General features: G+C 38.6%; 1 protein-coding gene across 1 annotated transcript in view; it reads left to right on the top strand.

Annotated features, from left to right (window-relative positions):
- The window catches only part of LOC135210362 (serine/threonine-protein kinase mig-15-like), a 297,907-nt gene that overhangs the window by 16,159 nt on the left and 255,276 nt on the right, over positions 1–26,472 (top strand). Inside the window, 2 exon segments of the mRNA XM_064243259.1 lie at positions 11,071–11,136; positions 23,143–23,199. Of these exon segments, the coding sequence (XP_064099329.1) occupies positions 11,071–11,136; positions 23,143–23,199 (123 nt within the window).

The raw sequence follows: 26,472 nt of genomic DNA on the forward strand, positions 1-26,472 counted from the left end.
GTACAAAACTTTATTGTATACTAACAATATCATTTTTGGGGGCCTGGGGATACTTTGTACCTGGAGTGCCCACCAGTCTTAATGGATGGGTAGTGGTTTTGTGTCAGTTTAGGTGACAGCGTTGTTTGTTTTTATTGGCAAGGGCATTTGTTTATGTGGTTTATTTTTTATTGGCAAAGGCACTTTTTTTTGTGTGTCTTGTCAATGAGCAGGCCATTTCTCCGCTGCAAGACTCACTTAATTAGAGGTGACCCTCGGCCACATCATTACTGGTTAAGATGAGCACCAACCAGAGGCAGCATTCATCTGCAGTAGCTCTCTTACCAGGTAATTAAATATATACTCGGCGGAAGAACACCAAAACCAATATGGCGGCGATACCAAAACAACAACAAACAAAGTAGGGAGCTACTACATATCCGCGACGATCGATTTATGTGTGCTGTCAGTAAGGCCGTGGCGGAACGGCGCTTCGCGCCTTATCCGCATATTTAAAGATTCTTGGCAGGCACGGCATGTTCTGGCAAGAGGTAATGTTGCGCTGCGCGCGCTAACCACAGGGGTTACAGTAAGGCTACTTACCGTGGCGAATGGATTTGGGTGTCGCGATACCAAAACAACAACAAACAAAGTAGGGAGCAACTGGCCCGGTAAAGTGTAAACAACCCCAGAATCAGAGTCCTCTCACACCTGTGGAGTGGGGCAGGGCTTGTCACCTACTCTATGCTGTTGAAGTGCTACAGCAGTTTTTAAATTTAAGGTTGCTGCGCAAGTGGAAATTATAGCTAAGTACAGGCAGTCCCTTGTTATTGGCGGGGGATCTGTTATGATAGGCTTGTTGATAAGCGAAAATTGCCATTAACCAAAACTGCAATTTATGGTGCCAATACTAACTGGTTAATGGTACCTTTGTTAGTTATGTATCAGTGCCATGACTATTACTGGTGCTGATTATGTCACCGAAAATCGCCGATTTTATTGTGCTAGACGCCCCATAAAACCGAATCGCCAATAACCAGTTACTGCCTGTAATTACTTGGTAAATCTATATGAATCTTAATCTCATTATGAAAATATAATTTTCAGAAATTGACTTTAAAAATGTATGACCTCCGAAATGATAGCCTAGCATACCTAAAAATATGGTGAACCCCCCTTATTTGCAGATTTCTCTATGGGTGTTATTTGCGGGAAATTTGCATATTCACTGTATTTTTCTATGAGAAATATAGTGTTACCTCGGTTTTTGTACCAATTATATTTAGCAATAAAAAATACAAATTGATTAAAATATTTGTCATTTTAACAGCCACTTGGGACAGCCAGTGATGACAAGCTGTTTACTTGTCATTATTTTTAATATGAAAATGGGATAATTAGACACTTGATTTATTTATGATTATTTTATGGAATAAGAATGTTATGGAATGTGAAGAAAACTTGTAGAGATTTACAGATATACATCGGTTACAAACAATTTATCCAGAGAAATTTTCTCTAGGTGTACAGTACAGTACTAAAGTATGGTGCATTGTGTATTCATGAAGCACTACATTTATACTGAACAAAGGTTTTTATTATGCTGGACATCATGTTATAGCACTTCGCAGTATATGATCATTGGAAAAATATCTATTGTTTTTAGGGCATTCTGTTGTTGGTTATTTATGAGTTATTGATGAAGAGGAAAATTGGAACCATTAAATGAAAGTACTTTGATGTGATAGTCACAGTTTTAGTTACTCTAGTGTCACTAACACAGTCCGGCTGTTGCATGCTGAAAAATTGTTGAAGTACGTAGTCTGATGGATTTATTGCATGCTAACATCTTGGTCAAGGCTACCGGTATATGCGACATAGAATTGGCAGGACATGTAATGGCTCCAAGGATTTTTTTTTATAGCGATTTGCTTTTAGTAAATTTCATCTTCAGTGTAGGACTTGTAATGTTAGGTTTAGAAATTATGTATGACATATATTGTATTATAAGTAAAATTTTATTTTTTACCAGATTTGTCCTATGGTAGCATAAACTAAATATAGAGTAATAGAGAATGGGTTTGAGAAAATATGGCATAAAGGCTGCCTTGTCTTGGAGTTAATTTATGCTAATAAAGAGGACAAATTTTTAATTTGTATTTTTCGTAACTAACAAACCTGAGGTCGTAGCATCAGGATAAGTCTTCTTGGGTCAGTTGGAAACTGGTTAAAAACAATACAAAATTGTAAATGTAAGGACTCTGTGGCATCTGGCATCCGACACATAGCTGAGGTGGGAGCAAGTCGGAGACCACGCTCGAGTCTAGTGACTCATTTAGTCTTTCATCTAACCCAGGATGATACGTAAGAGGGGTGGCTAGAGGTGGGCAGTCAATTCTAAGACCTCAGGTTTGTTAGCTATGAAAAATACAAATTAGTTAGAAATTTGTCATTTGTTCATATCAGAACAAACTTTCAGTCTTAACATTAGGATATATACTCACACTTGGAGGGAGGTATGAGAATCCCAATCCAACTGGAGGTTTGGTACACCTGATCTTTCTTCTTAGAAATTAGGATTCTAAAGAAGAGGACCTACGCCTTTTAGATGTTAGATATGTGGATATCTAACGCCCAGTCCACTGAGTTTAAATATGTTGTAACTTGTTCAGGAACTATATCTGCACAAGCAACAAGCCACGTCAGCCACTTGAAATGGGTTTATCACCACTCCTCACTCCCCTTGCTGGAGAGAGGAATTGAATCTTTCTTATAGTGGCTGTTGTGGGAACTTGTTACTTGTGTATTTTTTTGAGTGTGTGAAGATTTTGGATTTGGATTGCTTATGGATTGTGATAAGAATGACGATGCCTGAGAATTCTTCCCATTGAAAAAGCAATCAGCAAAGATGTACCGAGAATGAATGAGTGTCACTTTTGGTCATCCCTTTATTCTGTGTGCAACTTGCTGATGTCAGGAATGTAGTATACCTTTCAACTACATTGGGTGTCTCTTGGTCGCCTACTGAGGGCAAAAAGTTTGAAATAGGGGGGATGCAAGGAGAACTGTCTTTGAGGCCATTACACCACCTGCATCACATCTTCCTTGTTCTGTACTTAATATGACAACTACCACTGGGATGATGTCCACCCAATCCCCTTGCTCTTGATGGTCAGTTGGCTGTGCATAGTGCTGTAGCGGGTGTGATGCTTTAGCCTACCCTGTCTCATCATCTTTTGTTGCGTTTACTCTGATACACACCCAGAAAGTGGAGGAGCTGCTGAAGACGTTCTGACCTTGTCGTAGCATGCTGGAAGAACGTCTGTCTTGACCTTCTTGGAACATTTGGTTTCGAACAGACATTCCCCCTCGTATCATCTTGGTGAATCCCATGACTTCACCCCTTGCTTCCTCTGATCTTTAGTGTATTACAATTATGGATGTTCTTCCTGTTCCCACTGTAGCTGCTCCAGTAGCTCACTGCTCCTGTTCCTTCCAGGATATTTAACTTGACCTTGTCCTCAACGGACTTAGGAGAGGAGGGAGAGACCTTTGGTCAAGGGAGGTTAAAGTGCCACTGAACTTCTTCCACACCCCTTTTCCTTGAGGCTTTTCCCTTCTTGTTCCCTTTACCTATTTTATCTTCATTTTAAAATCCTAGGAAGGAAACATGTAAAACTTAAGCAGCCTTCTCACAGCCATTGCTCATCTGTTGAAAGTTAAGCACTCACAGAACCTGTTTGCTCGTGCTGATGATCATGGGGAGTGCAAATATCTGGTGTCTGGGACTTGCTCTGCACACTTAATTGAAAGCACCTTGGGTTTTATTTTGGAGCCTTTGCCCCCTGCTTGCCCGCTCTGTTCTGTAGGAGGCTAGATTCTTCGATCCCTGGATTGAATAATTCTGTAGCCTCCACTTACACCTCTGACATGGCAGCAGAAGTACTATTTCCTAGTTTATGGAGAGAGTAATGATAACTATTGAACAGCCCCGTATTTGCATGAGAAAGAGTTAAGCCATCCTCCATACTCATCAGATGTTATTTTATTGATCACTGATGTCAAAATTATTATTTTTTTTTTCTATTTAATTTTTTTTTTTCAGGTGGATGATACCATTTGATGTCATGAGAGTCTCAAGACATGGCTTTTAAATTGTCATTTAACATCATCAGAATGTTTGAGGGGTTAAGTGTTATGAAGTATTTTAGATTAAATCCTAAGTGATGAGGGTTGTATTGGCATGCAGTGTATTTTGCAGAATACTTCCATTGATTTGGCTTTTACATAGCAATAGTTTCTACTTCTAACAGCAGCTTTAGATTTAAAATTCAGTGTAGCGCCCTATTGTTTTGATGCAGGTAAGTGCCCCACCCACATCCGAGAAAGAATAGGTACGACGTAGGTGAAGAACTCGGTTTGTTTCTGCTGCTCAACAATCAAACACGGCTGTTAAAGCAGCTTTGATTTTTGTTACGCAGAATTGCTCACCAGATGGTTTTGCTGATAGAAGGATTTGTTGACGTATTTTGTTGTTTGGTAGTCTGCGCTATATATTATTTTCTTAACTTGATGAAGCTTAGAGTGAATTGATGTAGTTTTGACATAATGATGTCAGATGTTAGTGCATCTAGTAGCCAGTGGGCTGCAATACTAGGTTAACTTCTTCAAAGTATGACCTACATTCAGTTTGTTATTGCCATGACAAATTTGTACACCCAACTTGACATGTGGAGAGTGCAAAGATTGGGATGACAGTAAGTGGTGAATTTTGACTACACGTGGACAAATCAGAGAAAGCTACGCAGGGAAAGGCGGTCGCTAAAGCCAAAGCTAGAGCTTTTGGGTCTTCGTCTCTTTAACTGGTACTTTCGACTTCTGTGACTGCTTTTCTCCAATTCCCAGCTCTCTGCGCCTCTTTCTACTCCATTACCTGGCTCCCACCCCCCTGAACCTAGTGCCATTGCCAATCTTGAAGCCCATATGGATAAGAAAATTGATGCTTTAGTGGCGACCTCTGCACAAATTGGTGTTTAAGTCAAGGTCCTTTTGGACAGAGCGAGTGTTCGTGACTAGTGCTGTTGCTGTATCAATGGAAGGGGTGGCTACTTGTCCCAGTGATGCCCATAGATGGAGGTCCCTGCTAAACTCCCCAGCATCTGGCAGGAAGCAAACCTTAAGTTCAAGGGAGGTCGGTGGGGCTTGCCCACAACCAGTTGCTACTTCCCAGGTTCCTTTGGATAACCGTTGGAAAGGTGTTCAAGGGGTATCTCGCACCCTTTCTTCCAGTGGTTCTGACTTGGATGTGTATCGAGGACGCAGTCAAAGCTTCCAAGATTTATCCAGGCCATTGAAGAGGCATGCTACAAAGCCGAATGCCCTGTTGATTCCCCGCAAATGCCACAGGGATCTAGAACCCTCTTGTAGCTTTTGGGACATTTGTGAGTGGCCAGTGGCTATTGAGCTCCCAATGGATCACAATCTCCCAATGACCTCTTAAGCACCAAGTGGACCCCATGCTTCCAATGGGATCAGATTGTCCCTTGGGATCAAAGCTCCCAGTGGCTTGCAAGTGTCCAAAGGGAGCAGTTCAATCAGTGGATCCCTCTCCCTCATCAAAAGGAAGATAGAGTGAGGTTTTAGACAGCAGCTTCATTCTGAAGGTTCTTCAGACAAGGAGGGATCTCAGTTGACATCAGGGCAACCAGTAATCCAGGATGCAAGCAAAATCCCTGCAATTGCAGGCTTGGGTCCTCCCCTTTGTCAGGAATAGATGTGCACACTTTTCTCACCGACTCAAGACCCAGTGCTTATTTTGATACATACATTGATGTTCACAGTATTATGGAACTTTTGAAGATGTAGAGCAAGAACAACCCTCTTCATTTTATGCTGCTCTTATGAATTATTTCCTCTCCTGTTTTCCATCGTATTTTTCTCTGACGGCACTGTCTTCTGCTGGCTCGGTCTTCATGTTAGGCAACACTGAGGAACCGCTAAACTTCCTAAAATGGTTTTATCTATTTTTGCTAAGAAGGCTTTGTCAGGCATCGACTCCCGGCTTTTCAAGAAGGGAGAATTAGGCAATGTGGTTTTCTGTTCTCCCCATCTTGTCTGTCTAGGAGCAGGTATGGTTGTTATGTAACTGGAGAAGTGCCATCCTTGGGAGTCTCTGCGTCCACCCAAGGAGACTTCTCGATTCTCATCAATCCTACTTGGAGATCAGTGTTTGATTCAGCTGAGATTTGGTTTCGTCCATAAATTGGACTTTTTGGAAAGGACATTTTTAAAGTGCTAGGGGTTTTCAGTTTTTTTTTTTGACTGGACCATGGTAGCACTAACCAAAAATATCGAGGCTCGTCCCTCACTGCAAGACAAGTTTGCAGCCTACTGGCTTGGGGTACTTTCCTGTGCCAATAAAGTGATCCAAGATGGATCACAGGAATTAGCAGCAGTTTTTTCTGCCAGTATCCTTAAGAAGACAGAGCTGTGGTGCTTGTTCACCATGAAGGGAGTTACCCCTTCGTTAAGATCTTCCTTGGATAAAGATACGTAGTCTGTTTCTGCGAGCTAATTTGGAACATGTAGCTATGGGACTTCAGAAGAAAGCAACACAATCTTCTAGCACAATTGGCCAAATGGCATTAGGATCCCAATCATGTTTCTATGGGATCTTTCACCGCAAGATCTTTGTTACCTCTTCAACCATGTCCCTTTCAAGGTGACAGATGAAGAGCCCAGTCTTGGCCACGCTCGAACCTTCATTCAATTAGACTGTCCAGCAAGAATCTTCTACTCGACCAACCTAGCAAGTGAGGATCCAGTCTTCCGTACACCTGTGGCCACAAGGCTTGGAACCATGGTGAAGAACATTCTCAGAGAAAGATACTCGATCCCATTCAGAAAAAAAAACCCTTAAACATCTTCTCCCATTGCCTTGAAGGCATATTCAGAAGGCTCAGAGAATTTTTCAGCTCTTTCAAAGGAGGTTATTGCTCTTCTCATGAAACAAGTGATAGAACTGGTAAAAGACACACCATCGGAGGGATTCTACAACAGACTTTTCATCGTTCCAAAGTCATCAGGATGTTGGAGGCTGGTCCTGGAAGTAAGTGCTTTGAACTTCTTTGTACAGACAACAGAGTTCAAAATGCACAAACAAGTCAGTTCTCTTGGCTGTTTTGTCAGGGAGACTGGATGGTATCCATTGATATGAAAGATGCATACTTCCATTATATGAAAGATGCATACTTCCACATTCCAATACACCGGAATCCAAGAAGTACCTGATGTTTGTTCTAGGACCAAGTCTTTCAATTTCTGGGCACTGTGCTTCAGACTGTCCACAGCCCCTCAACCCTCAAGTCTTCACCTGAATACTTGCCCCACTATCACAATGGCTTCGCCTGTTGGACGTCAAAGGTATGCTTTTATTAGTACCTGATAACTGGGTTCTTTGGTCTCCATCCAAGAAGTGTACAGGGTACTTAATTAAGACCCTTCAATTACCCCTAGGTGTTATAATCAATCAAGAGAAATCTCAATTAGTCCCAACTCTATGCAGTCTATTTTGGGGGTGAAGATAGACTCTCGAGTTTTTTGTTTTTTTCTGTCAGACAACATGAATTCATTCTTGCATCCAGAAAGTTTGCCACTTCCTTGATCTCCAGTTTTGCTCAGCCAACAACTGGATGAAACTCGTAGGAACCCTCGCTTCCATCAAGATGTTTTTCTTGGGGAGACTGCATGCAAGACCCTTGCTATTCTTCCTAAAAGCCACTTGGAGCAGAAAAACACTTCCAGATTTGTTCTTTCCCATCACACCGGAGATAAAAAGACCTTCAATGGTGGTTAGAAGAATGGAGATTCCTAAGAGGGAAGTTGCTTCTTCAATTGAACCCAAACCTGACGCTCATGTGACACATCAGATCTGGGTTTGGGGGGCAATTTAATCAGACTTGCAAGTTTTAGGGACTTGGTCTCCAGAAGAGAAGGAACTCCATGTTAATGTAAAAGAACTGAAGGCAATTTATTTGGTGATTCAGAATTTCACTTCAGGGACATGCAGTGCAGTAGTAGCAGTGCTCTCAGACAAAATGTCTGCACTGGCGTACATTCACAATCAGGGAGGAACTCACTCTTTTTCCAGAGGTTTCAGGGACTTGGTCTCCAGAAGGGAACGATCTCCACATAAATGTAAAAAAAACTGAAAGCAATTCATTTGGCTTTTCAGAACTTCACTTCAGTGACAAGTAATGCAGTAATAGCAGTTCACTCAGACAAAATGTCTACACTGACATACTACATTCACAATCAGGTAGGAACTTGCTCTTTTTCCCTGTGCGAGGCAGGTAGAGATCTTCAGGCCCAAAAACAACCGGACTCAGAATCTCACCAGATTTGTTCAGGGTGAGTTGAACGTTCATGCGGTCAAGTTGAATGGACGCAAAGCTCCAGGGTTGGTCACACCTGGAGGTTTATGCATTTCCCCATTCAATCTAGTCAGGGAAGTCATAAACAAATTCCGGTCTCGTCACAATGCGTCAGTGATCCTGATTGCTCCTTTTTGGCCACAAAAGGACCATTCCTGGACTAACTATCGCTCAGTGTAGACATGAATCTTCTACCAGGGTCTGTCAAGCTATGTTGGCAGTGTTTCGCAGTTGGTGTAGGAGACGTGGTATCACATCTTCTGAAACATCGATACCAGAATAGAATTTTTGCTGTTCCTGAAGATGCCTCAAGGTCTTTCAACATCCACCACTAAAGGCCTTTCAACATCCACCACTAAGAAGCCTCTATGCTGAATTCTGTACTCAGACACAGAGGCTTCTTATCCTCGAATCAGGGCATTTCTGACTTAAAAGTCGTTTGATACCACAAAGAAGTCACGCAGCCCTTTGTTGCTTGGAACTTGGAGATGTTATGTTGGCTTTCAGGTCCGCCGTTTGAACCATTGCACTTTTCTTCACTTAGAGACTTAAATAGGAGAAAACTTTTTCTCATCACATTGGCCAGAGCAAAAAGAATCTGTGAGCTTCAAACCCTTGATAGACAGATTGGCTTTGCTCAGGGCAGATGTGGTTTGCTCCTTTATCCTAGGATTTTAGCAAAGAACAAGAACCCTTCCAACCCTTGTCCTCGGTCCTTCACTATCAAGATTCTTATTGAAATCCTTGGTCCGTTGGAACAAGGGAGAGTTATGTCCAGTGAGAGCCTTAAAACACTTATCTCGACAAAGCCAAGAAGATTAGAGGGGACTTTCGTAACCTCTGGTGTTTAGCTATAGATCCAGAGACCTCTCTTCAAGAATGCTATTTCTTCTTTTTGAGAGACACTAGTATTGTGTAATCTCATTCAAGTATCCAGGAAGAAACCTTGATGTTATTGAAGGTGAAATGCTCATGACATTCGGGCAATAGCCACATCTTTAGCTTTTGGGCATAATCTCTCCCTGACTACAATCATCCAATTAACATATTGGAAATGTCGATCAGTTTTCACTAGTCATTACATACGTGATGTAGAAACTGTGTTTGAAGACTAGTGCATTAGGTCCTTTTTCTGAGGCTGACATGGCACTGGGGAATGAGGGGTAGAAGTTCTACTTATTTTCTCTTTCTCCTCACTTTATGTAAGATCGTTGAGTTTTGGGAAGTTCAGGGGTAGTTGGTACCTGGAGTACCCACAAGTCATTTCTTTTAATCAGATGGGTATTGGTTTTTAACTTGGCGTGTGCACAGGTAATAGATTTTTTGTAAGTTATTATCATGTCATGCCCAGGGCAAGGGCATTGGCTTTGCTTTGGTGGTCATTGGAGTATTCCGTGACTGCAAAGCTCCCATTAAAGTAGGGACAAGGACTCCTGACATTTTGTATATTCATGTTCACTACAGGTCGAGATGAGCAACAACTGGAGGCAGTATCTTCCTGCTCTAGCTCTCTCACCAGGTAGGAATATAACAGCATTCCCAAACAACCAGCTTTTTTATCATTTCAAATTAATTTTCACTTGTAAATGCCTGGAGTAGTACATGTCCATGAGTCCCACCTCCTGTCGATGTTGGATGCAGCTTTGTAATTACTGAGTAAGTTACTTATATAAACATAACATTTTTATAATAAAATAAGATTTTTATGTATTACTTGCCCAGTAATTACATAATGGGACCCCTCCCTATTCAAGGACATAAAGCTTAAACGAACTGAGCTCTTCAGTTATGTTGTACCTATTATTCCTCGGATGTTGGGAGGACACTTAACCTCCACCAAAACAATAAAGCAGTAATGTGAATTTTAAATCTAAAACTGCTATTAAAAATAGAAACTAAACCATAATTACTTGGTAAGCATTATGGTTTTAATATTTTTAATGAAAGAAACTCCAAAATTTATATATCTTTATGTGACAACCAGTCTCCACTTGCTTGTGGTGTTTTGGAATAGGCAAACAGTCTGCGCTGCACACCAGAAGGTTCCCTAATCCTTCTTGGATGAATCGAAGGTGAGATAGGAATTACATCCTTCATCTGTACATGACATCTTGGAAACGAGTACAACACTGCTAGACTATAATCGTAATCCCACTCAGCCACACATAGTCCTTCATTCCAAAGGAGGTGTTGGCTTATGGGAGATGACTTGGTGACTCCCCCTACTCACCATCTACCGCCAGTTAACCACCTTCTTAGCAAGCTTCAGCTGCTTCCAGCTTGCACTGAGGACTACTTATGTAAAAGGCTTTGGTTTATATACCCAAGAGTACAAAGTACTTTAAAAATTTTTTTTTTTTTTTTGGTATTAATGTTATATTTCCAAGGTACTGAATGTGGAACAACTACATAGTAGTTTTTCCTAATCCACAGTGGTCAATATGTAAAGCTTAAGTGCAGTATACATGATTTTTATTCACATGGCAATGTGAAAGTTGTAAATATTGTGTATTAAAGAACAAAAGGCATCCCCTGTCCAAGAAACTTATGAATGGTTAGGTCAAGAATATATTCGTCTTTCTTGGTAAATTCAACAAATCACAATACATATAAGAATTGAGTAAAAATTTGAATAATTATTTTATGTTTTCTGTTACAGGATCCTGCTGGTATATTTGATCTAATAGAAGTTGTTGGCAATGGCACTTACGGTCAAGTGTATAAGGTATGTAAGAGAGTGATTTAGTTTTCCCATCATTGTTGTAATGTCCAAAGGTATAATGAAAGTTTTTGAAGATCATATAGTAGATATTACTCATAATTTCTTTTACTTGTTTAACTAGTCTATTGATTTATGTTATTTCGTTTACTTGTATAACTAGTCCATAGATTTATGTTATTCTGCAAATATAATGAAGCTAATGTGAAAGCTTTACAAGTGACTGGTTCCTACAATGAAAATATGTAAAATTCTCTTTGTGGTTAGACAGTAAGAAGTGCATCTAAGCTACTATGCACTTTCAGGATCATTGTACCTGAAGAAATACATATTAGTTATCTAAAAACATTAACATGGTAGTGGAACCTCAGTTTTCGTACATAATCTGTTTGGGAACCCACCAAATCCAAAACGTATGAAAAGCAAAACAATAATTCCCATAAGGAATAATGTAAATATGTGCAAACAATGTGTTCCAGACTCCCCAAAATATATATATATATATAAAATTTATAGCACATAAACAGTTTTACATACAGAAAATGAGAAATAAATATAAATGACTAATGAAATGCTTAAATGAACATTTAACATCACTCTTACCTTTATGGAAAACACTTCTTAGTATATGGAAGACAGAGAGGAGGGGAGATGGAGGAGGAAAGGTTATTCTTTGGAAGGGGAATCTCTTCCCAGAAGGACTTCAGGTATCAAGGACCTATCTCGATCTATCTGGAGTTATTTCTCTTTGTTTTTTACTGGCATTATTAGAGGTTAATTCCCCTCTTCATTTTTTACTGGCAGTAGGACTACCTTGAGAGTTTATGGACCCCTGTCGCACAGCAAAACTGTCCAGAGACATTTGTTTCCTGCATTTATTTAAAAATTGCCTAAAGTTAAACACTACATTGCCATTAAACATGCTGGGACATTGGATTACAACTTCTTTGTTGGGATGATAATTCTCTACAAAAATTTTTTATATTGCATGTCTTTAATCACTGAAGTAGGCACATTATGTATGCCCATTCATTTTCTGAATTTTTCAAACCAGCCTCTGCTGGGCCTTAAATTCAATAACAGCAGCGCATGCTGTAGGCATTTTCTCACTGAGATCGGCAATAAGAATGCAGTTTACATAGTTTTGAATGCACCCAAAGCATTAAAAGTAAAGTTTTCTTAGGATTATTGACGATGTTCTGGCTTACGACGATTTTTGGCTTACGACGTGTCTCAAGAACGGAATCCCCGTCGTAACCTGGGGACTGCCTGTACAGTATATATAGGCAGTCCCCGGTTATCGGTGGACTTGGTGAATGGCGATCCAGTTTTATGGCGCCGTGACAGGCTGAGTTTCAACTATGGCGCCGATAATAGAGTTATTGTGCCATTAACCGAAACTTGGCACCATGAGTCACCGAGTTTCGGTTAATGGTGGTTTTCGTTTATCAGCACCCTTCTGAGAACGGGCCCCCTGCTGGTAACCGGGGACTGCCTGTACTGCATCATTGTAGGATGAAAAATTTTACAGTGCCGTATTGATTTTATATCATACTGCACTTAAATAGGCATGGAGAGTAAAGTAACCCACTTACAACACGTCAACTTATAAAAGCCCATCCGGAACATAACTCATTTGTAAGTAGGGTGGTATCTGTACTGTTAGGATACAGTAAAAGACATGTACAGTGGTCCCCCCGTATTCGCGGGGGATGCGTACCAGACCCCCCCGTGAATAGTTAAACCCGCAAATGTTTGGAACCCCTATAAAAACACTAAAAACAGCCTATTTTGTTAGTTAAAACTCAAGAAAAACCACTAAAAATTTGTATACTTGATTTTTTTAATAGTTTTATCCCCAAAAGTGCAATTTATGATGAAATTGATAAAAATAACCAGGAATTTGTGGATATTTCTCATAGAAAAATACTGCGAGTGGGTGAATTTTCTGCAAATAATGTGGGAAAACGTTCCTGAGAGAAATCCGCGAATCCGGAGAACGCAAATCCGGTGGGCCCACTGTACGTTAATTTTGATTGTGCTTTTGCTTGTAATCTTTTATCACTTGCTAAATGTAACTCCTACTGATGCTGTCAGTGTAAAAGCGTTGCAGGATTAAAAAGAAAAAACTAGAATTAAACAAAGCAAATACCACTCCTCTGTTGACCTCTGTGGAATTGACTTGCTTCTAAAGTTATACAATATTCCATACAGTTTCCAGTCCTGTATTAAAAAGAATTTTATAGCTATCATAGTTAACTGGAACAGTAATCCATACTATGCTACCCATTCAAGATACCCATTCAAGATTTTCTTATCTAACTATATAGAGCCCTTTCATGTACGTACTGTATTCACAAGCTTTAAGGTATACATAATTTTTTATGTACAGACTTGCTACCATAAACCTTTACATAGGATACCTTACCAACTGCCATCCATTGAACACATATTGATGTAAAATTATCAAGTCTACATGTGTTTTTTTATTTCTCAATTTTGGGGTTTACTGAACAGATGGCATTAAGTAGGGGGACAAGCTGTTGAATGTCAGGTTTTCAGACATTGAGAAAAGCACACTTAATATTGCAACAAAACACATCAGTTAACTGTCAGAACCATTTTGTGTCTTATTTGCTGCTTAATTAAACCTAGAAAATCTGATCAAATCCTTTTATTTTTTATCCACTGTATTTCATTTCTTCATAAAATGGTCAGCTTACATTTAAAAAAATTTCAGCATCAAGAGTATGATATATGTGTACTACATGATTTGCCCCCTGGAAATCTAGTATCGATATGGATATAGGAATTTGATCAATTATTGTACATATGGAACTGTGTCGAACCAACATGAATAAACTGTGGTCATTACCACTGTGTAAGATCTGAAGTTACTATGTGTCCATTTATAAATACAAACAGAGAAACTAAAATTGCTTTCAAAAATTAAAACTATTATGTCCATAAAGAGAAGTTTTAATGGTTGGGCATAAAAAGTCTAACGTATGACAAAAGCTATAACCCAAAAGGGTAACAAGAATCAAAATGCAAGTACATACTCATATGATAGGTAACATACAAGAATAAACAAAGTATACAAGATATAGAAAATTAGAGCAAAATTAGATCAAGAAATTTCAATCTAAAAAGAATATATCATAGAAAACCCACACCCAATATAATTTCTATCACTAATGGACATTGAGGAAATTAACCTAAGTATCATGGAAGAATTAGAAGAAATCGACTAGTGTTTATGAATTTCAAGATAAGGAGAAAAAACCATTGGAAAAAACTCCTAAAACCAAGAAACAAAATCCAGTACCTTACATATGACCATGAAACTGATCCATTTTTTAAATCCAAATGAAAAGTACAAGAAACAGGCCAAAGTCTATCATCACAATTAACCCTCTTACGCCGGAGTGGTAAATAAAAAATTGTCTCCCGTATGCCGGAGGGGTTTCGGAGTGAGCGCGGAAGCGGAAAAAAAATATTTTATCCAAAAAATCACAGCGCGCTTAGTTTTCAAGATTAAGAGTTCATTTTTGGCTCCTTTTTTTGTCATTGCCTGAAGTTTAGTATGCAACCATCAGAAATGAAAAAAATTATCATTATCATATATAAATAATGCGATATATGATAGCGCAAAAACGAAATTTCATATATAATTGTATTCAAATCGCGCTGTGCGCAAAACGGTTAAAGGTAACAAGTTACTTTTTTTCGTTGTAATGTACACTAAATTGCGATCATTTTGTATATAAAACACATTGTAAAACGATAAAAGCAAACACAGCGAAAATATTATCACAAAATATAATGCATGAATTCGTAACGCGCGGACGTAAACAAATTATCATTTTTTTCATTCCATAAATCTAAATCTTGTCCTAGAGACTTCCAGTTTCTTTCAAAATGAAGACACATGATTGAATATTACTATACTGTAAGAGTATTAGCTTACAATTGCAGTTTTCAACCATATCTGACGAGTTAAAGTTGACCGAATGTCGAAATTTTTTATATTATATTTTTTATATGCAATATTTCGGAAATAAGAAAAGCTACAACCTTCAAATATTTTTCGTTTTATTCTACATGAAATTGCGCACATTTTCATTTATAAACTCTATGAAATGCCTAATATGAAACTGAGCAAATATTCCGAGAATGGGATGAACGCATGTCGGAGATTTGTGGCGGAGAATCCGCGCGCGAAGGGAAGGAAAGATTTTTTTTTAAATTCACCATAAATCTAAATATTTTGCTAGAGACTTCGAATTTGTTTCAAGATGAAGATAAATGACTGAATATTACTAGACTGTAGAGTTTTAGAGCTTACAATTGCGTTTTTCGACCATTTCGGTTAGAGTCAAAGTTGACCGAACGTGGTTTTTTCTATTATCGTGATTTCTATGCAAATATTTTCAAAAATGAGAAAGCTACACTTCAATTATATATTGTTGTATTCTACATGAAATTGCACACATTTTCATATATTAAAAACTTTATATGTAACGGCTAATTTAAAATGGTGCAACATTACCACAATCGCACGTATGATTTTTCGGAAGAGTTACCGCGCGGACGTAAAGAAAATGTTATTTCTTTCATAAATTCACCATAAATCGAAATATTGTGCTAGAGACTTCCAATTTTTGCAAAAGGAAGGTAAATGCTTGAATATTTACTAGAATATAAGCGTTTTAGCTTACAATTGCGTTTTTCGAGCCATTTCGGTAGAGTCAAAGTTGACCCGAAGGTTGAAATTTTGGCAATTATCGTTATTTATATGAAAATATCTCAAAACTGATAAAAGCTACAACCATGGGTTGCTTTTAGTTGTATGTGCATGAAATTGCGCACATTTCCATATAAAATAAAACTTTTTATATACCGGCTAATTTTAAAATGTGCAAACACTACACAACTCGCATCTATGATTTTTTTCGGAAGAGTTACCGCGCGGACGTAAGGAAAAAGTTTTTTCATAAATTCACCATAAATCAAAATATTGTGCTAGAGACTTCCAATTAGTTGCAAAATTAAGGTAAATGATTGAATATTACTAAAAAATAAGTGTTTTAGCTTACAATTGCGTTTTTCGACCATTTCGGTAGAGTCAAAGTTGACCGAGGTTGAAAGTTTGGCAATTATTGTTATTTATTAGAAAATATCTCAAAACTGATAAAAGCTACAATCATGAGTATTTTATTGTTGTATTCTACATAAAAAAATGCGCACGGATTTTTCATATATAATACTTCATGTAACGGCTAATTTACAATGGTACAAAAATTATGTCAAAGTGACGAAATAATTTCCGAGATGTGTCACAGATACTTTTTAGTGTGGCAAGGAAAGAAATTCGCGCTTGCGCGCCTGCGTAACGATTTTAAACAAAACAACACCTTGATCCGTGAAACTCCCAGCATCCCCCAAGGCGCGTGATTCAAAGTTTTAGGCTGGTAGGCCTATAAGTATTTTTCCGCAGATTTAAAAAAAAACTTGTAAGTCGACGTAAAATACGTCCAGTCGGCACATGGGGAGACAAAAAATGTTGACGTAAATACGTCAGTCGGCGTAAGAGGGTTAACCAATCAAAAAGAGGTCCCATCTGAAAATAAAACTTGAGAAAGAGAAACCATAGATCATAATGAATATGTTAGAGATGTAATCAGCCTATAACTAGTACTTAATTAGAACAAAGATAGGATAAAACAAGAAGTAGGAACTCAATGACACATCCAGATACACATATAGTACATGCTTTATCGAACTTTGAGTAAAATCAAGAATGTAACAAAAGACAGTTTAGTAGACACCGTGTGTAACTTCAAGAAATATATGGAAATGAACAATTGCTGCAGAAATTCATAAAAAATGGATACTTGTGTTCAACCATGTCTTATGAAGAAAAACGTAATGTTAAATAGACCCATTTGTAAAAAAAAAAAAAATAAAAAAAAAATAAATAATAATTCAAACTAAAGACCCCAGAAAAAGAGACGCAATGAAACAATTGAACTCAAGGACACCAAACCAATTATGAAAATAAAGAAATATCCAAACAACAAAAAAAGTAACTTCATTGTAAAGTAAATAGAAAAATATCAGCTTTTGTAAACCATAAAATAACTAATAATATATAAGATAATTAGTCATGTAATCCAAAGAAATGTAATGGCTTAAGATCAAATTATATATTTGAGAAATAAGATGTCTCTGCAAAGGCAAAGAACCACTAGTTACGTATTATGTTTGCAACATTTAAACATGTTTACTGGAAACATGACAACTTCCCTCCAAGGATCATTCATGATATTTAGCTATATCAATGACCTTAACTGTCACTGGGATCTTGTAGAGAATGGATCATAATAGATTGTGGCTTAAAAAAATGTACGTTTCCATGATAGTGAAACAAATGCATATTTTTGAAAATCACATGGGCCTTTTTTTTTTTTTTTGTCTGGGTGTCATACTTTGCTGATCTAGCATTCTGTAAGGAATAATATAATAATAAGTGGAACACATGTAATGACATAGTAAAGAGTACTTGTGATCAGTTTCCAATTTTAAATTCACTTTTACAAAATTAGCACACCAAACCTATTTATTCCTTCTTGCAGTATTCCAGTTAATGGCAAACTAAACTGATACAGAAATGATACATTTTTAAGTAAACAAATGAAGCAAAAATTATTCACATCTACAAATCTGGAAGAAATCCAACTAGCATAAATAATTATAGACCCATGCAAATTGTTAAAGAAAATTCCGAATGCATGAGATCTGGTCAAAAGAGTTATGTTATTACACTAACAGATAACATTGCTATTATACCACATTTAAATACTCAGTATTGTTAAACATACAAAACTAATGCACATGGTCACTTGCCAGTTGTCATTGCAAAGTTTCTGACCAACTATTCCTTCCAGGTGTGAAGTGATGATATTCATTCAGACTTTTCCACTTGAAAACAGGGTTTCAGGGCAGTGTTCTTTGTATCACCCTCCTTGCACCAGCAATAAGTGGCATAGGTAGTCAACTGCTGTTCAGAATAAAAAAACATGGACAGCTTTGCTGTAGAGTAGACTGCACAGAATGAAACATTAGACATGCTGAATACATCATTAATGGCTGAACATAACATCAATAATGCTACAGTAAAAGTAGACACGCCCCTATTCAGTGAATTTCCAAATCTCCATAGAAGAAACCACAGCAGTTATGTCTGGCTACCTTGAGATGGAGAATCCTGCCGTCTGACAGGTGGACTCGAACCAGTCTGCCTTCCCTGAAGTGTTCTTTGACTTAAGATGTTTAGGGTGACCTGCAGCCCAAAGGATTGACAGAGGAGAATGATTAGGTGTTGAGAAATTCTCTAGGTTATACCATCCACCATGTAGTACTAGCAATGCCGATAACTGTAAGAGTGTCACTTTGCCTTCTGTTAGATTCAGTACCATTCAGTGTTTAGAAGTCATATAGCAACCTCTTGTGTCCAAATTGAGGAATGATCTTGGTGATCCTTGGAAGCAAGAAGTTCAACATTTTTACAAATGTTTTATTGTGATCAGCCAGTTGATATGAATTTCACTTTAGTTTATTTAGTTTATTTTGTCAGTTTGTTTTACTTTATCTTTTTGTATGTATTTTATTTAATTCTCTTTCATAGTTTATTCTTTATATTTTTGTTAAATATTGGTTGCATTCTATTCTTTTTCATAGTATGTTCTTTACTTCTGAATTTGATAGTAGTAAAAATAACATCAATAATAATAGTAATAATAATGGTTCTGCAAGTTCTGAACATTTGCTTGCTATGTGGTATATGGTCTCAATTTTTGTATTGCACTTCCTGCATATGAGATGTGTTATTCCATCTATCGTTCTTTGAATATATCTGGTTTTTAGGGCCTGATCTTGTGCCGCTGTTATCATTCCTTCGGTTTCCTTCTTGAGCTCTCCTCTCTGTAACCATTGCTATGTTTCATCACTGGCCAGTTCTTTAGTCTGTCTCATGTATTGTCCGTGCATTGGTTTGTTGTGCCATTCCTCTGTTCTGTTTGTCATTCTCCTCTGTCTGTATTTTTCCTGGTCTTTGTCTACTATTATCAGTCCTTCCCATGCAGTCTTGAGGCACTCATCTTCACTGGTTTTCAGATATTGCCCCAGTGCTCTGTTCTCGATGTTGAAGCAGTCCTCTATGCTTAGTAGCCCTCATCCTCCTTCCTGTCGTGTTATGTATAGTCTGTCCATATTTGCTCTATGGTTTAGTGCTTTGTGTATTGTCATAAGTTTCCTAGTTTTCTGAGCTATGCGGCAGAGTTCTGCCTTCTTCCATTCCACTACCTCTGCGCTGTATGTGATTACTGGTACTGCCCATGTGTTTATGGCTTTTATCATATTTCCAGCGTGGAGTTTTGACTTGAGTATCGCCTCAAGTCTCTGCATATATGTTTTCCTGATCGTGTCCTTCATCTCTGGGTGTTTTATATCCTCTCCTTCCATTATTCCCATGTATTTGTATCCTGTCTCATCTATGTATGTGTTTGATGCTATTCCCATCTGGTAGCTTTATCCCTTCAGTCCTTGTTACTTTGTTATTTTTTATTCCAAACTCCATCCTGATGTCCCTAGATACAATCCTTCCATTCTGGATTAGGTTATCTATTTCCTTGATGCTCTTACCATACAGCTTGATGTCGTCCATGAACATGAGATGATTATTATTAATATGATAAAAGCCATAAACACATGGTCAGTACCAGTAATCAGATCAGATACAGGGCAGTACCACTAATCAGATACAGCGCAGGAGTAGTGGAATGGAAGAAGGCATAACTCTGCAGCATAGACCAGAAAACTAGGAAACATAACATTACACAAACTACTAAACCCAAGAGCAAATATGGACAGACTATACATAACACAAAAGGAAGGAGGGTGAGGGCTACTAAGCATAGAGGACTGCTACAACATCGAGAAAAGGGCACTGGGGCAATATATCTGGAAACCAGTGAAGATGAATGACTTGAGCGCATGTGAAGAAGGACTGATAAAAGTAGACAAAGACCCAGAAATATACAGACGGGAGAATGACAGACAGAACAGAGGAATGGCACAACAAACCAATGCACAGACAATACATGAGACAGACTAAAGAACTGGCCAGCAATGAAACGTGACAATAGCTACAGAGGGGAGAGCTCAAGAAGGAAACAGAAGGAATGATAACAGTGGCAGACAATCAACCCCTAAGAACCAGATATGTTCAAAGAACGATAGATGGAAATAGCATCTCACCTGCAGGAAGTGCAATATGAGAAACGAGACCATAAACCAACCTGAAGGAGTGATAGAAAACGATCAGGCAAAGATCCTCTGTGACTATGGTATCAGAACAGATACGGTGATACTTGCAAATAGACCAGACATGACGTTGAGACGTTAATTGACAAAATCAAGAAGTATCTCTCATTGATGTCGCAGTACCATGGGATATCAGAGTTCAAGAGAAAGAAAGAGAAAAAATGGATAAGTATCAAGACCTAAAATCAAAATTAGAAGGATATGGGATATTCCAGTGGAAATTGTACCCATAATCATAGGAACACTAGGCACAATCCCAAGATCACTGAAAAGGAATCTGGAAAAACTAGAGGCTGAAGTAGCTCCAGGACTCTTGCAGAAGAGTGTGCTCCTAAAAACAGCGCACATAGTAAGAAAAGTGATGGAATCCTAAGGAGGCAGGATACAACCCGGAACCCCACTCTATAGATACCACCCTGTCGAATTGGACGACTGATTGACCAAAAATAAAAAATAATAATGTATAATACCATTATTGTTTTAAAATGAGATTATAATAGGATATTTCTTTAGATTAAACAAGAAGTTTAGAAATCTGTGAGGAACTTATTTGAATAAAACATTCATCCTTTACCATAATACAAAATTTAGTATTTTGTTTCTAGATTGTCCTAAGGCTTTACACATCTCTTATTTGAAATATTTTTGTGAATTTGGTGTTTATCACAAATTTGCCATTGGAAAGGGATTCTCTAATCCTTCTTAGAGAAACTAATGTCTTTCCACAAGTAGAATGTAACATTAGTTGCGTGTCTAAATTCTGAGAGGTGTATTTTGGTTTAGAACTGTAAATTATTTAATTGCGATTAGTGTTCAGTCATTATCATATGAACAGTAAAACACAAATTTTTTACTTTAATCAGTTTAATTCCTTTCAATTTATATGACATAGTTTTTTATGAATATGTATAGTATTGTTGATTTAAAGACTCATTTTAAAGGGAGTTCTTTTATAGCGCATTTAATTTTATGCTCCTATCATCATCAGTTTCTTGAATACATATATATATCTATATATATATATATATATATATATATATATATATATATATATATATATATATATATATATATATATATACATACATACATACATACATACATACATACATACATACATACATACATACATACATACATCCATCTATGCATTTATGTAATGAGGAATTTTATAATTACTATTCCACAATAATGCAAATTTGCAATGGTGTAACTATTTTCACTAGAATTATTAGCATAAGAACTAAGTTAATGACCATAATTGACTATACGTACTACAGTACATCTCCTTGCTCAACAAGAAACTTAGAAATCAGACAGTATCACAAAGCAGTATTATCATGAGCATGGAATTAATGGATATAATTCACAACATATGTTTCTCTGCTCAACTAAAAAATCAGAGACTTATTATAAAACAGTAATTAGCTTGAGCACTAATGCAGTACATTTCTTTTTTCGACAAGAAATCAAATTTTTAAAAATAATTATCATGATAACTAAATTCATTAACCTGCCGTACTTTACAACGTATTATATTTTGTTGTTAACAACGAATCAAGTACTATCTACTCACAATGAGTAGATAGTACTCATTAATGGACCATATCCATTAAATAAATAAGACCATATCCATTAAATAAGTCAACAAACATGCTTCACAATGCACTATTACTGTATTTCTTTGATAAAGAAGATAACTAGTACTATCACAAAAGAGTGACGAACATGATTCATGAATACTAAATAAAGTAACGAGCATAATTCATAACATACTATATTTTATTGCTAAAGACAAATAACACCAATAACTACTTGATAGCACGGGAAAAATAAATGCGTGATAATTCTGTTGTAAGTATCAACGGATGCCAACTGCATGTTGGTCAGGAGTAAAATGAGTTGATCAGTGCAGCTGACCCATCAGTGTGGGACTGTGGCAAAGTGTGTTGCCAGCAGGGCTGAAGCTTGAGTCTGATGGGTCAAGAGAGGTACCTGCTGTTAATCCAGTGACCTAACTTGACCTCACATTCCTGTCCCACCTTAATGACCTCATAAGGTAAATGACCACATTAATTCCCTGACCCAACCAGATAAGCTTTTTTTTTCCAAACGGAGGTGGCCTTGTACCTGGCCCACTTGGTCACAAAAGAATCGGCCCACCGGGCATTGCCCAAATGCCCTAATGGCCAGTCTGCCCCTGGTCCTAATTTGCAGGTCATTGTAGAGCTCTCAAACATATCCATATTATCAAGCATAAGCAAATAGTGTATTACAGGTTCCATTTAAATTTGAAGCACACATTTTAGCACTTTATATTGATTTGGAGGGTTAGGTGCTGTTTTTTTTATAGCATCGCTGGGTATTATTCAGTGGTACATTTTATGTTGGATGAGTAGTAGTATATTAAGTAAAGATTGCCTGACAATGCAACGTACCTTGTCACTTGTGTATACAGGACTGACCTGTCCATTAATGCACTGCAGTAGCTGATGGTGATAAAGTGACTGATTGTACTAATGGCCAAGATAGCATTGTATACTTTTTACATTTCTGTGTAGGATTATAATTTTTGTTACTCATTTAATTTATTTGAACTATGTTCTAATTCTATCAATTTTGCAGGGTCGGCACACCAAGACCGGTCAGCTGGCTGCCATCAAAGTTATGGATGTTACGGAGGTATGTCATCGAAATTTTTTTTTTATTTCTCCATGCTTCTTTGGATTTTCATCACATCTCTGCATTATTTAGCATCATGTCACGTACTTGTGATTTGTCATTTGTATTGCTATTTATGAATTGTGGATGTAAGGATTCACGAGTGAGTTATACAAATACAATTTAGAAATTATTGATGTAAATCACCTTTGACTTCCACCAGAGGATTTTCTTTTTAAGCTTGTTTATGCTCCTTTCTCTCATTTAGTCTTCCTTTTGGATTTGCTAGGTACTGCTTTAAGAACACAAAATAAGTTTCTCCTAATAGACCCTTAGTTGTATATTTCTATTTAAGGCAATCTCAGTCTCAGCTCATTCATTAAGTAGGAATAGGAAGTGAATATGAGGTATTGGGAAAGAGAACTTCCTAAATGATTTATGGGTCTTTATAGCTTCTCATGTGGCCTCATCTCCATCGTCTTCATGCATGGTGGTCAGGATTGCTGTTACAACTGAATGCCCTGTCACACTTGGGAAGGGTTTCCATCCATTTCTGCTACCTAGGTTGTCTTTTTTATTACAACTTTTGTGCTGCTAACCCTTCTTCCTCTACCTCCACTGTTACCTGTGCGTCTGAGCACGAACTCCACAGGCTGCCTACATAACTCAACTCAAACATGTTTTTGGTGACGGAGGGAGTGATCACTTACTGTATTAGGCATATGTTCTGTGCTCCTCTTAGTCTGGTGGTAGAGCCACAACTTAAGGACCTTCCTTTCATGGAGTCGAGCCACAACTTGAGGACCTTCCTTTCCTGGAGTCGTAGCCCATTGACTTGTATCTTTATGGGCCTCCGTCTGCTGGTACCATCATTGTTGATGTCCACCTTCCTCATCCACAGGATTTTGAAGATTTCTCAGGTATCTGGAACCAGCTAGTAAGGAGAGAGGCAGTGAATCTTTTGTGACATGAGCCTTGACCTCCAGTTTGCTAGATCTTAGTCATTCTCTTGGCTTCTATTGCCCCTTGAAGGACATGTAAGATTCTAAAAATAAGATTCCAAAAATTACTTTTTGTTCATGAAACTTACCTGTCAGATATATATATAGCTGTATTCTCCGAAGTCCGACAGAATTTCAAAACTCCCGGCACACGCAGTGGGCGGCCAGGTGGTTAGTACCCATTCCCGCCGCTGGGAGGCGAGGAATCATTCCCATTTTCTATTCAGATTTTTTCTCTGTCGCGGTAGTGAAAACACCTGTTTCCATTACCTCCGCCTAGGATTTTGAAACTTCATTAGCCGCTTAAGTATCCTACTTATTTTTTTGAATGATTGACTTGGATTTGTGGCTAGGCATACGCTATCATAAATTAATTAAAATTTTTTCATTGCATATGATGTCTGAATCTAGTTAGCCTAGTTTCAGACTTTGTTGTCTGCAACGGGTAAGGGGAGGCTACCGAAACCTTCGGTAGACACTCGCTTAGTATACGTGACGTTTACATGTTTTTTCTTTGTTGAAAGATCAATGTAATTAGTGTAATGTTGACTGATTCCGAAAGAAGCGTATGATTCGTATGTACGCAAATTAGAGCGTGATAGAATCAGGAGGTCTTCCTCCACAGTAACAGAAGTTAGGATAATGAACCTACTAACCTCCAGTAGACTTTATTTTGCCTAACCCTGTGGTATGGCTTACGGGCCTAGAGGAAGTTCTGTGAGAAGTAATGCCCTTTCTATTATGGTGGATTACATCAAGTAAGCTTGAAAAAGTGCTCGCTCTCCAATCAGTGTTGTGAGTGTAGTGATGTTGATTTTGCCCTAGTGTTTGTGGAGGGGCGTCAGATCGGTCCTATAACGCCTCTAGGTCTAAACCTCTGTCGAAACTCCCATGGAACCAGGGAGGGGGCAAGTTGAAAACCGAAGGAGGGTTACGGGAACCCCCCGCCCCCACCGATCTGGCGTCCCTTCGGCAGGATAAGGCTGCCAAAGATCGTGCACGTGCACGAATCATGAAAGATTGCTTCTCGTCCTCCGTCAAGGTTGGAGCTCTCGAAAGGACTCGCGCCCTCTAAAAAAGAAGCTTCAGAGAAGAGGATGCTTCACGTCCTCTCTCTCGTCAGGAGGGAGCGTCAGAGTACTGATCTGGCGTCCCTTCGGCTTGCCCTTATTATCGATAAGCGTGAAAAGAAACGCCCAAAAGAATGTCGCACAGGGGCCGGCTGTCGTTCTTGGGTCAAGAGATTAAAAATGTCCTTAAGGCAGGACCTCACGAGGATGCCTTTCGAGACATTCAACGCTCTATCGAGAGGAAGGAACGTCTTTACTCTTGTAGCAAGGATTGTTTTTCTTGCTTTCCAAGACGCTCCCCTCCCTCCCTCCCCTTCCCCTCATGGCGCTATGTATAAGTTATGTGACGTTCGCTTTACTACGAAAATGGGATATTGTTCAAGCTCATAAGCTTGACGTCCGGCAAGCTGATTTGCATAGTCAAACAGCTCGCCAAGACGCATCTTACTCGTCCCTAAGGGACGCTCTGTCAGCGGACAGAGTGACTGGACTGGACAGACTATCCTAGTTTTCGACAGGAGAAGGCAAAGAATTCCTCATACCCAAGAACACACAGGCTGTCCTTTTAAATGCCCTTCTGCAGTGTCGATGAGCGTGACAAAGACGCAAGATGTCGCACAGCCGGCGTCGTTTTTGTCAAGAGTGGCGAACGTCCTTAGACTCGTCCTGATGACGATCACCGTACTTATTGCTTAGGAACGCTCGCGTGGGTTTCATGAGCGGCTCTCCCCTCAGCAGGAAGCCTCTCAAGTTTTACTCGTGTTGACGCACGTCATTCACTATGACGCTTCCCTTGATGTTCGTCGCTCTTCTATTCCGGACGCTCTTCAAGACGCTCAAAGAATGCAATCAGGACGTTCGGCAAGCACCTCGCAGACGAATGCCCTTTCCGGAAGAACCGCTTGGCGTTTCCTTTTTTGAGCGGCGTTTCCTGGCTTATGGTTTTCATTTGCATTACTAAGACGCAAGATGTTTGCACAGGCGGTCCCACCGTCTTTGTTAGAAGGTAACGAAAGTCTTAAGGCCGTCTTGGAGACGATAGCCTTACGTCTTCCTATAGTGCTCACACTTCAGGAGCAGCGTGCGGGCTTCTCTCCAGGACGCTTTTCGGGTGCCTGCCTTTCAGAAGACGCTCGACGTCATAAACATTGATAAGCTTTTTGGAAGACGCTCGATGTCTTACACATCTGGACGCTCGCGAGGACGCTCGCCAGGCGCCAGGA

Source organism: Macrobrachium nipponense, chromosome 39 (assembly GCF_015104395.2).
Source record: "Macrobrachium nipponense isolate FS-2020 chromosome 39, ASM1510439v2, whole genome shotgun sequence".
NCBI classification, from domain to species: domain Eukaryota; kingdom Metazoa; phylum Arthropoda; class Malacostraca; order Decapoda; family Palaemonidae; genus Macrobrachium; species Macrobrachium nipponense.